The sequence below is a fragment of the Rousettus aegyptiacus genome, unplaced genomic scaffold, assembly GCF_014176215.1.
Source record: "Rousettus aegyptiacus isolate mRouAeg1 unplaced genomic scaffold, mRouAeg1.p scaffold_m13_p_1, whole genome shotgun sequence".
NCBI classification, from domain to species: Eukaryota; Metazoa; Chordata; class Mammalia; order Chiroptera; family Pteropodidae; genus Rousettus; species Rousettus aegyptiacus.
In genome coordinates, this window is record NW_023416284.1 from 41,781,313 (window position 1) to 41,794,623 (window position 13,311).

A 13,311-nucleotide genomic window follows, 5' to 3' on the forward strand; every position below is an offset into this window, starting at 1 on the left:
AATATATATTTCAGTGAGTCTTTTTATAAGTATACAGTCATTATTAAATGATGGTAATAGAAAAACTACAGGAAAAAAGTGAACATCGCTCAATTATTGCCCAGCAGCTGTTTGATAAACACTTTAAACTTGTAGCATTCTTCAACTATCAGCTTTTAGTCCTACCCCTTCTTCTAATTAGCTGTATGATTTCAGAGATGTTGCTTGACATTTGCGTCTTGGTTTCTTCATCTGGAAAAGAGAGTAGTATCATCTAACTCCCAAGATTGTTCTCATGCTTAAACGAATTCATGAATGTAAGAGTGTTTTTGAAAACTGGAAAGCACAATACAGATATACAGTGGGTGGTATTGTTTTAGTTATTACATACTGCACAATGCCTTGTATTGAGTCACGACCTTCCACTGACAGAATCTTGAGGTGTTATTGTTCTGGAGCAGTTACCTTGATCCTATTTCTAGACTCCAGGAACAGCCTGGTGCTTCACTGCCTCTACCAGACTCTTCCATCTGGGGATGGGTTCCCTGGCTAACTCCAGATCCAGAAGGCAGGTCAGGTCACTACCTATATTTGTTAACTGCCTGTTAAGCAAGCATGGGGTCCTTTTTTTGTTGTTTTTCCTTAGTTTTTTAATAGTAATGTTCATTGGAGGTATCATCAACAAATATCTAGAATTACAAGTCAATTTTCTAAAACTCACATAGCAAAGGTCTCTACCTTCATTGAATTACGAATTCATTTCCTATTCTGAGTTTCCATGTCTTCAGTTTTGCTCTTCTATATGCATTTATTTGCTCACTCATTTATTCATTTATCAGACATTATGGAGGCCCTACTATGTTTCAAGCACTGGGAACCTCTAGTGAATAAGGTACAATTCTTTTAGGCGAATTAAATGTAATAGGTGTACCTAGCACTTAGTAGGCCTTCAGTGGATGTTTATTGTCCCTTCCTTTCTCTCATGTTGCTCAGTTAACCCACCTAATACATCACTGACTATTGTGCATGTGTCCAGAAAAGGCAAATAGTGTCGTATGCTCAGAACATCTGCAGCATAGATTCTCTTTCAATAGACACAGCACAGATTTACGGCCTTCACATTGATTTCATCAGAACAAGTAGAAATTATAAAAATTTTTGTTTTGCTTCCCAGCCCCAGCTTCATATATGGACCATGATAGTAGAGTATCTTCAGCTTTTTATTTTTCTTCTCTTCCTTGAGTCATTCTTCACCAAAGCATTTTAGATGTAAAGTTCAACAGGGAAGCATGGGGAATGGGACAAAAATTATTTTAACTCCCTCTTGTCACCCTCCCACTCTAAATTCTTAAAAGACATTATTGCGGTGCACCATTGTTTTGGTAATAATACAGGAATTTTAAAGTCTTCTCCTGACAATCATCAAATTTTCTTTCCTTTTGCAGGCTGCCAGCCAGGTGAAACAACAAAAATGTTCGGCGAAAGTCCCCTTCAATTCCCAAGAGATACCTTTAGCACCAACTCCATCATACAATTCAACAGATACAGACTCCACAGGCTATGGTATGATTCTGTCTCTGAGCAAAATTGAATTGACTCATCAAACCTTAGAAAAGGAAGGGATTGTGAAAAGAGCACTGGACTAAGAGGCAGGAAGCCTGGCTTTGTACCCCTCCTCTGCTTCTCTAGAGGGCAGGTCACTTTACTTCCTATACCATTTTCTTCATCTCTGACACTGGAATTGCCTATTGCTTATTGAATATAAAAGTATTAGAACCAAAAAGGCCCTTGGTAAATGCTGTTTGACTCTGAAGCTTACAAATTATCCTGTAATCTCTCCAAAAGATTCTGTTTAGTTCGTGAGTAATATTTCTTAAAAAATCACATTGAGCCAAATTGTTAGCCTTGCATATGTTGATGTAAGCTATTTGAAGACTTAATTTTCAGTGCTTAGAGAAATTGGCATTCACTTTCTCTCTTTGAATTCCTGGCTTGAATTATGATGACTGGTGGTTGAAAATAGAACTTCAAAATGAGTAATAAGTATTTCCATTTTGCTCTTATGCAATATAAGTCAGTTAAGGGAAAAAAAAAATATATATATATATATATATAAAAAAAAACACTGTGCTCCCCACTGGTGAAGCATAACCCTCCATGAATTTAGAAGGCCTGACACCTTATGGTTTCTGTCTTTTACCTATTTTTTTCATAAATATTAACTCATATAAAATTTAGCAAGCACATATTATTCTAAAGCACTGGACTTTTACTAAAATACATGATGAATGTGGTCGGCAAACTATGACCTCTGGGTCAAATTTGGGCTATCATCTGTTTTTATGTAGTCTGAAAGCTAAAAATGGTTTTCACATTTTTAAAAGGTTGAAAAAATCAAAATATTTAATAAAATTTTGTGAAATTCACATTTCAGTGTTCATAAATAACTTTTGTTGGAATACTCATTTGTTTATATATTGTCTCTGGCTGCTTTTATACTGTATAAGAATAAAGTTGAGTAATTGCAACAGAGACCATACGCTCTAGAAAGCCCCAAATATTTACCACCTGGCTATTTACTGAAAAAGTTTCCTGACTGCTATGTAGACTAATTGAGATTTGAAGACGTAGATCACATATTTATACCTCGATAACAGAAATTAGTCATCCTAGAGTTTAATCAGTGGAAATTTTATTCAGTCATTCATCTATGTATCAAGCATTTATTGGGGGCTTGGTATGTGTCAGACTTCGGGCCGGATTCTGCGAGAAAAACAAATACCAAGACTGACTCAGGAATGCCTAGGGGAGGGAAGGAAATGCTGTCTCCAGTATCTCTTAATATGTGTCCATTCTCTTCTCACTCAAAAGACTAAACTGGTCATTTACAGAAGGAGGATAAACTTTTTTAAAGCATCCATGAAATGGTGCCACTGATGTTCATTGTTCTTATTGTTAGCTAATGGGAAATGAAGTGTGAAATACATATGTTGCTAAGAGATCTAGAAACAAATTAGGTTTATAATATTTTACTTCTAATGTAGCATTTTTTTTTTCATTCTTCCTGAGGTTGTGTCACTAAATTTCTTATTCTTAACCAAGAGGCCATTAGATTAATAAATTCCATGTGGTCAGGAACAGCAAATATATGAATGGTACAATATGCCAGACCCAGGGCAGGGTACCTCACACACATTTAATTCCTCTAACAGTCTATTAGATGGTAGTTACAGCATTTCACTGATGAGGAGTGAGCCTCCGTTTTGCCCACCTATTAATATCCGCCTTGGGAACTCAAACCCACTTCTGTGCCCCTTCAAAATATGTATACTTTTGTCACAAAGATCACGATTATTGCTTAGTGAGAGCAGAACCCCCACAGTCGTACCTAGAGTCTGTTTCCTTTTGTTTTATACCAGGAATTGGCAAACTCTTTCTGTAAAGAGCCAGATAGTAAATATTTAAGGCTTGCAGGCCATATGGTCTCTTGCAGCTACTCAATTCTGCCGTTGTAGTGTGGTAGCAGCCATAGACTAGATGTAAATGAGTTAGCAGGGCTGCGTTCCAATGCAACTTTATTTACGGACATTGAAATTTGAACTTCATATGATTTTCACATCTTGAAATATTTTTTTCCAACCTTCTGAAAATGTAAAAACCTTTCTTGACCCTCAGGCCATAGTCCACTGGCCCTTGCTTCTACATAGGTTCAATGAGCTTTGTGGATCTCAACTTGGCTCCTGTGCATTAGCTGCAACTGACCAGTAGGGGGCACTCTATTATCAGCCCTTTATTAAATTATATTTCAATATAAGAATCCACACTCATGATGATCAAACTTTGTTATCAAAAAAATGACATCCTTAGAAGAATATTATTTGTATAATATTCTCTTGAAAACAACATTTTAAATGTTTTGATTTTGCAACGGATTAGGTTCAGCCATCTGGAAAATGCACATATATACGTAGAATTTATGCTAGATAATGGATATTATTAAACATCTTTACTTAGCCTGTAAATTCATTCTCCTAGTTTTTAGAAAAGACCAGTATAAAACAATGATTTTTAAAAGTAAATCTTTATAAAATAGCAATAACACTTTTAATAAGTTTTTTAGTTATGGTCCCAACGATTGATTCTTGAGTGTTGTGCTTATAACACAATTTTTTTTTTTTTACTGCGTATCTTTGGGATAATTTTTAGGTAATTGCTATTTTCAGTTACATCACACTTCACTGATTAAATACTTTACAATCTTATATGATATACTCTAATTAAAAGGATTCAAGCACTATTAGTGTTTTATATCTATAACTCAGAATCTTCTGTCATTACCAGTCTTTATTCTCATTACAATATGTCTATATGTACATAATCATTTAATCATGTAAAATTTATCCATACTATTTTTCATGGTATATTTTAAGATGAAAAAAATTTCAAACTAAAATGGATGTTTTCAAAGGGAGCTGGTTATTGCTTTAACCTCAAAAGTGTCATAGGAATGTCATGTTTCATCTCTAGATGAATGGGCAGTAATGATCCAGCTTTTTCCTTCAAGGTGCTTGGCAGGAAAAGAGTGAAATGATAAACCAATGTAAACCATCCACTCTCCAAGTACGTAGTGTGCAAACTTAGCTTCACCTCCTACTTGCCAGTCATTCTGTGTTCAATCCTTTTCCAGGTAGTCTCCAGGCTCCTCTGTCAGTGGACCCTGCCACGTGTCCCATTGTCCCTGGCCAGGAAATGATCATAGAAATATCCAAGGGACATTCAGGGCTTGGTCTCAGCATCGTGGGAGGAAAAGACACACCCTTGGTAAGTTTCTAGGTGTGAGACATATTCATCATTCCGGAGTTAGTTTTGAGCCTCATTATGGCCATGTGTCACTTTACGGAAGACTCAGTTTTATAACAATATAAAAAATATATAAATGACCGTGTATCTCCATATTCTGGCCAGCTTTCAAATTTCCTCTGTTTTTAATATTTAAGAGGATTTTCTCCATCTAGGATGTCGAATATTTTTTATAAATGATTGTTAGACCAACAACATTATAACAGCATATAGAAATATAACAGCTTTTAGGATGGTGGCTGAAACATACAACTTATAACTGTTAACTATTGCTACTATCATCATTATTATTATTTAATGAAATGCTAGATAAAAGTATACATCAGTTATTCTAGCCCAACAAATTTAGGCTTTGCTTTATTCTGATTATGGTCATGTTTTTGCTTGAATGATAGATAGATCTTTGATTATTTAGTACCTTTTAATTGTCACTAATCGCTAGTGCTATTAAAATATAAAATTTCTTGGGTTTTGATTTATTCAAAATGGGATAATCAGTGCATATATATTTGAATAGGTCATACATACACTTTATCCGAAGTTAAATTGACACAAAAGAATATCAAATGAAAAATAAATATCCCTCCTACTCTTTGCCCTAGCCTTCCCCTCTACCTCAACCCCCACCTCCAACCAGGGCCTCTCCCTAGAGACAATCATTCTTATTAATTAGTAGTGTTTAAATGAGTATTTTGGTATTTCATTTGTCTGTTTTATTTAGTAAGAAATAAATGGTATATGCCAGATTTACAGATAAAATAAGTATAATATCGATAAAATAGTGCTTTCCATTTTTGGCAGGAATATAACATTTCTGTGTTAGGACTGTTGAGGGGTGGGATGATTCTGTTCTCTTTTTCTGTAACAAATATTAGCCCCTAAAGCACTTGGCAACTTAAAAACAACATATGCTGCAGAAACCTGGGTCTTGATGCCTTCTGCATACTTCCTGCTTCACAGTTCTTCTCAATCCTACTATCTAGCCTGACCTAGAGAATCCTGGTGTTTGGTTCAACCCTACTAGTGAACCGCTTGAACCTGAACATGCTCAGAGGCTGGTGCTTATTTATTAAAGGACCTCTTCTCCTTCAGCTTAACTAAAGATTGGTTAAAACTTTTCTCCAGAGTTCAGGATAAATTATTCTCCCTTTGCCTCTGCGGGCAGGAACTGCAGTGTGTGGCTTCCTGCATACTCTGTGATGTTTTTTTCATCTGCATGGATGGAACTGGGACACCTGGACTTAACTAGCTCCATAGCCAGTTTTAGCTCTCAGCCCTTTTTTGGGTCTTTGCCTTCCTAAGACCCCAGAACTTTTCTACATTTTTCATTGTCTGACATGGAATGCTATCTATTCAGTTTTTATTTTTGAAGAAAGGGACAAACTCTTGCTTTAGTCTCCCTTTGAACGATTTGGTGTAGGCTATATTTTTTAATTGTATTTTTATTAATGCCTTCTAATCATATTTGATCTGGTCTTTGGGCAGTTCATAGAAACACTTTCACCAGCCCTCCAGCCAGCTCCTAATATATGCAGGAAGTAACACACCATCAACAAAGCACCAGAGCAGACCACTGTTCCCCAAACCTGCATATGCATTCCAGCCTCACAGACTCCCCTCCACTCACATTCCTCTCTTCCTGCCCAATTCCCCCCACCCCTCAGCCTAAAATGAAGATTCTCTACCTCCTCCAAAACCCCCCATTCAAGGATGACTTGCCTGGCTTCCTCAGTTTCCATGATCTCTGAGCTGATGGTCAACCATTCCTCTCTTTAAGCTCTCAGTCATATTTCCTCTCTACCATTTACCAGTAGGGGCAGGTTCTTTACTTCTTGGAGTCTATTTCCTGATCTATTAATGAGGATAGTAATATCTTATAGAGATTCTAGGAAGATCAAAGAGACGACCTGTATACAGTGCTTAGCCTGGCACATAGTAGGTAATAAACAATTGCACATGACGTATACCTTCTCCAAGATTCAGTTTCCACATGCGCTAAGCTAGTGGTAAGGATCAGAGACTTTATAAGCAGTAGATAATTTTATATATGTGCTTGTATATAATTGTTATGCTAAGGCCATTGGGATAATATTCAGAAACTCCTGGTCGACCTTGAACAATGGGTATGTCTCCATTTCAGGGACCGTTTTCTTATTTTTCCTAAGAGATATTCTGGAATGTTAAATAATTTAATTTGTATAAATAAAGTTATATTTGAAATGAACCAAAGAAATTATGTTTTAGGGAAATTCTGTACGGAATTCTTTCATAAAGAAAAGTAACCCTCTGATTTATTTAGTGCAAATATAAGTCTCTTTCTGCTGCTTAAAATAAAACAGAACTATATTTACCAAAGGAAATCAGAAGACTGATCAATGTGTGTGGCCTAGTTCAATGAGTTTGTTCACGGATTTTTTTTTTTCTTTTGTCATTATTACTATTTAGCTTTGTGTGAGTTGGTTAGAAAACTTGAATAAGATGTGCCCAGGCTGCTCTGGGTCTTTCATATCGCATACGTTTGTGCTGCTAGCTGCCAGCTTGAGGGCTTCCACTGTTCCACGTCACCCCCCATGCCCTAGATGCGAGGCTGCTTGCTAAATACTATGATCTGCTTCTCTTGCCACTGTGAGGCAGCCAATGAAAAAAAATTCTTTAAAAGCATCTTGAGGTTCATAATATATAGTTCTTCCTTTTCAGACTGTAAATCCCATTGTCCTTGGAAGGATAAGCACCACTTAAAAATGAGAAATGGGACACAGATTTCATTTCCTAACCTCAGGTACCTCATCAAAAGCTGTACGTTAGACTCATGATAATATATAGATAGGCATGTTGTTTTTGGTGAGGCTGAACAGCGCGGGGTGGAAGGTACTTTAACAAATAAAATCGTTGTTTACCACAATGAAGATCTTTTTTTATTTTTCATTGTACCTCCCCTCCCCCCCAATTTTTTTTTGACATGGAACATGCAGCCTAATTAACACTCCAAGTCACCAGATCATGTTATCCAATTAGGTCCTGGGAGTGCATCCAGCCATCAGGAAGTTATTTAGCAAACCAAGAGAGAAGCATACGAAAGGAAATTGTGGACGATGTTGAGACCCACTGTCAAAAGCACCTTTACTCTTGCTCTTGCACATTTGCTTATATGACACATCCTTACTTTAGCTTTGATATCAGGAAAGAGTATGTTCTGCATGCTGGTGACTCTTCTTTAGCATCTGCTCCAATCCTCCCAATTAGGGTTTCTGTGCCCTCTTTGTTGTGTGTCCAACAGATATTTTTGCTGTCTTTAGAGGAATTAAGCCTCTGGGACTTGGTCTTGACACCACATCAGTCCTATCTGCTATAAATAGCGTCTCTGGAGGCAAGACAGATGGTTTCTGAGATCACAGAGGGAGCTCTCACCTAGCATCCCAATGTATTTGCAGAAGGTCATCTAAATAGACCTCTTAAAATACCAAGATAATGATGAGGGTGAGCCTCCTGGGAAGGTTTATGAGCACACCTGGACCCAATCCTCAATGACAAACTTCTGCCTCTGTTGTTTTAATCCTATGATGTGCTCCCGGGTCTGCTTTTCGTGAATATGGCTCTTCTGTGATAGGTTGCATATGTTTGTTCAAAGGCTGCACTTTGCTTAGTGCTGAGGATACAAAATTGAGTGAAAAACTCTCTTTACTCACGCATTCATTCAAGTTGATTCTACTGCCTTTAATGTTTATGGTCTAATATAGGAGATCAACCAATGAAAAATCATAAGAGGGACTATTAAATTAGAGATGTCCTCTGGAAAGTAGAAAAAAGCAGAGTTGTAGTACATACTTTATAGATTTAATTAATGTAGGCTAGTTTTTATATGTTTCTCGTAAGCCAGAGTCTTAGTTCATTCAGGCTGCTATAACAAAATACCACAGACTGGGAGGCTTATAAACAACATAAATTTATTTCTCACAGATCTGGAAACCAAATCCAAGATCGGGGTACCAGCATGATCAATTGAAAACCCTCTTCTTGGTTGGAGGCTTCTTGTAGCCTTACATGGTAAAAGGGGCAAGGGAGCTCTGTGGGACCTCTTTTATAAGGGCACTAATCCCATCGATGAGGGCATGGCCCTCGTGACCTAATCACCTGCCTCCTAATACCATCACACTGGGCATTAGGATTTCAACATGAATTTGAGGGAGACACACAGCCAGAAAAGGCATGTTGCATAAAAGAGATAGTATATTAATACATTTTTTTTTATTATTTCCTTCTATCCATTTACTCATTTATTCTTTCATCCTGTCTTCTCCCTTCCTCTTTTTGGTCAAGGAGTGGGAATTGGAATGAAATCTTGCAGCTGAGAGGACTTAGCATGTTCTGCCAAATGAAAGACCAAAGACTCTTACCTCTTTTAATGCTTGCACCATATTCCTGAAGCCTCTCCCTGAATCCCTCAGTGCCCCCTTAGAAATGTTTGCTTGCCGATTAGAAGTTTTATCTCTATTGTCCTCAGAAGTAAAATATAGCTCTCCAGTGTCATTTGTTGGGGTTATTTTATTATCAGCCTTGGGAATTCTAGAGAAGAGAAGGAAAACCTTGAGAATATTTTATCTTAGAGTATTATCAGACTTGAATTGTTCTTGAGATAGAACAAATAACGTGGAGGAAGAATGAGGAAACTTTCTCCAGGATCCTCACTCTATGCATTTTCCTTTTTCTGAGTACCATTGCCAAAGGTCCCAGACTATAGACTATGTGTTGTATCAAACCTAACAGGCAACATAGCAGAATAATGATGCTGATTCTATTGCATCATTATTAACTGTAGGGTCTTGGACAAGCGACTTAGCCCTTCTAAATCTGCATCTTCATTTGTAAAATAGTGGTGACGACAGACTCTACAGACTCTATACCTCTTACGGTTGGTATTCAGCTTAATTAAGAATGTAAAGGACTTTTCCCAGTGTTTGTCTATACTGAGTTCAGTTGTTATTGTTGTTGTTGTTGTTAAACAGTCACATTAAACTAGATTGTTAGCTCTCTTCATCTGTGTATCTTTGGTACATTACCTGTATATTGAGAAACATGACTGTTTTTAAATAAGAAGATATTTGTCTTTTAGCAAGAAAATTTTATGAAGTGATGCAGGCACTGTTCTTAACAGATAATTAATGTGTATTGTCTTACTTAATCCTCACAACAACCCTATAGGAAAGTTAGTAGCATTATCACCATTTTATAGATGAGGAAACTGAGACACAGATAAGTTAGGTAGCTTCTCTAAGGACATAATACTAGCATTTGGTCCCGTTGTGGTTTAATCAGACAATCGGACTCCGATGCTAAACTATCCATGCCCCTTGTCTAGCACCACCACTATGTGTCATCAGTCTTCTGTAAAAGGGAGTTATCCGTGTCACTCACCAGATCCTATCCTTGAGAACAGTCCTGTTTTATTTTATATCTTTAGTACCCCCATATAGTGCCATGCACACTTAAAAATATGACTCTCCAGCTTCATTGCATCACTGAATTCCAGCCATGATGGCCTCATTCAGTTCTTTTCATGAGTCTTGTTTCTGCATGATGCAAGGCTTTTGCATCCGCTGTTCGATCTGTCTGGAGTACTTCTCTGATCAGTTTTAACTGTAGCTAGAGTATCCTATTTATTTGAGGGCACACTTATGTGGTCGAAAGAACGTTATTGAAACCGCAACATTCGAGGAAGAGTTGAACAGACTGAAAAAGGGAAGACCAGAAAGGATAATGAGGACTTTCTATACAAATGTAAGGTTATCTTCTTGTGGATGAAGGATAAGAACAATTTAGGTGCTCACAAAAGGGCTCACTGAAAATCAGATTTCGTGTGATTAGAAGGAAGAACTTTCTAAATATCAGCTGACCAAAGCTGGAATGAACTACCTGGGTATAGTGAATGCCCCATCTTGAAAAATATTTTGACAAAGGTAGGCAGCCACACTGCAAGGATATTATTCTTATTAGGCTTTCTTATTTTTTGATCGGGGAGGAACATCTACATTTATAACCCTCTTTTTCAAAATGATGATTGTATAAGAAAATCCATTCTCTCTCTGCATTCCCATCTCACCAATTTCTTAAAACTTCAAAGTCTTGAGCTTTTTAACTGGAGAATAATGCCTAATTATTGTTTTTTGTTTTGTGTTATGGAAGCTAATAATTGTTACCACTTTGGGAAAGGTGAATTTAAGAATACAAGCCCTAGTTGTTATACTTTTACTGAGGCTTGAGATAAGCTTGTCTCTTTGCAAAAGGAAAACAGTTAGACTGGGCATTTGTTTTGTTTTTATGTTCTTGGTACCATCTCATTGTAAATGAGGTCAGTGGATTCCCAAAGTAGATTGTAAAATTTAGATATTTTTAATATCAAAAGGGCCTGGGAATGTCAGATTCAGGATCTTGTCATTTCTCTCCAAGTTTCAGACCTGTATTTTTTCATCACCTGATTTAATACCAGTTTAATTCATTCCTATTAAATAGAAGTTCTGTAGGGCAGATAACGTTAGTGGGAAGCATCAAGATGGACCTCCCCCATTTGGATACTATGTGACAAAGTTAATTTATATAAAAATTGAAGTGAAGAATATCTGTCCTTTAGCCATAAACATGTCAAGTTCTGAAGTAACCTCATTTAACCCTCCACCATGTTGCATGCTGTTATTTAGTCATTACTGCTTTTGACCATTTAAATGTAGGACTGTAGCAATTAAACTGCTAGATAGTTTTTAAAGTAAGCAGAATAGAAAGCTATTTTACATTTGATTAAGTGTTTTATTTTGCTATTCCCCTTCAAATGAACTTTGCACAGTCTATTTCATAAGGAGTGTGGTTTGCTTTGGCTCGTAATCTCCCAAAGCCAGGCTCCTTTTATCGTTATTGCTTAAGTCATATATTTTTACACAAAACATCTTATTACCTTAGTTTTATTTTAAAATCAAAGTGGAGTTTGCAAAAAGTCTATGAATCACACTGAAAGAATGTTAACGAATGGTACCTCTGAATTTCCAGATTTGGGCATTTCTGATCTTAAAGAATATGACTGTAAGCAAAAATATTATGCAAGCTGAGTAAAATTTAAATAAATAAGGACCAGATGGAACTACAGGGACTTATAAAATATAAGGCAAATATTGTCCCATTTCCTTAAAATAAATCTATATTTCGGTATGAAAAATTATATTCATATTGATGAGTATCAACTTTTTGTTAAATCAGACTTGGCAAGGGAATTCCATTTTAAGTAAATATAAAACAGGTTGTTTTTTTTTTTTTGAGCTTGAGAAGAGAAAGCTTTTCAGAGTCTTAAAATGTGAAACATTCTTATATATTCATAGCAATTCTTATATTAGCCGTTTTATTGCTGCGATTTTCATTTCACGTTTTAGTTATCTGTAAATAGTATGTAAGAGTTTGCAATCCCTGAGTTTGAGTTCTAGGATAGCTTACACAGTCCATTGCTTTAAAACAACACACATACACACAGATTGGTGTTACTGCTTCCTGTGTAACTGATCATTTAATTCTTACTTTTATGTCAAACATACCACTCTATCTGTTGCTAATTCAATGCTTATTTATGTTGTTTCTTGTTTATTACCTGAGAATATTTCAGTATTGCAAAATAATAGGTTCTGAACATTGTGATCCATTTTCTTTCTCTTCAAAGGTTTGATAGGTTTGTGTCTTCATACCCCCAAGCATATTTAATGGATGAATATATTAGATTCGTATATATAGGCTATCTCTTTGTTCTTTTTTTTTTCTCTTTGTTCCTTTTGTAGTGGAATTTTATGAGGATTAAGTGAAGTTTTGACTGTGTTCTGAGATTCTTAGAAAACCTGTGTAGTGAACTCTAATTTATTAGTGAGCAGGGTAGAGTATCTAGATTTTAAAAATTATGCTTCCAAGTATGACAGATAAGTTCCTTTGACTCTTGCTGACTTCCCTTTTATAGCTACAGCCTCTTCAGGTTTTCAGAACAGAAACAATTATCTATTTAACCTATGAAGTTGGCAAGCAAAACTACATCAATTTGACAAAAATTTATTTCTTATAAAGCAATAATCTTTTATTGTATCCGTGGTGAGAAAGCAGTACAGTATATGTACATTTGACTATAAGACTCATCCAAATTATAAAATTGTTAAAATAAGAAAAAATCATCTTAGAATAAAGAAAATATGTATTGACTGCATTATGCCTCAAGTTCTAAATGTTCTTATGAGATATTGAAATTAAATAACCTCTGAATCTTTGGTTCCCATGGATCAATGAGGGAATGCCAGATACCTTTTGCATCAAAGAAGGGATAAGTTTTTGGTCTGAAAGTGGGGAAGACTAGCAACTTTACAACTTGTCTTGAACTATCTTTGCGTTTTACCTTTGTAATTGGTTCAAAAAATATGAATACACAAAACACACTGAGTATAAGGATAACAACAAAAT

At 36.1% G+C, this 13,311-nt stretch overlaps 1 protein-coding gene across 2 annotated transcripts in view; it reads left to right on the forward strand.

Annotated features, from left to right (window-relative positions):
• PATJ (PATJ crumbs cell polarity complex component) overlaps positions 1–13,311 on the forward strand; it is a 282,880-nt gene that overhangs the window by 220,246 nt on the left and 49,323 nt on the right. For both annotated transcript variants that reach the window (XM_036234605.1, XM_036234602.1), the window contains exons 33-34: positions 1,425–1,542; positions 4,667–4,800. In XM_036234605.1, coding sequence (XP_036090498.1) covers positions 1,425–1,542; positions 4,667–4,800 — 252 coding nt within the window. The remainder of the gene's footprint in view (positions 1–1,424; positions 1,543–4,666; positions 4,801–13,311) is intronic.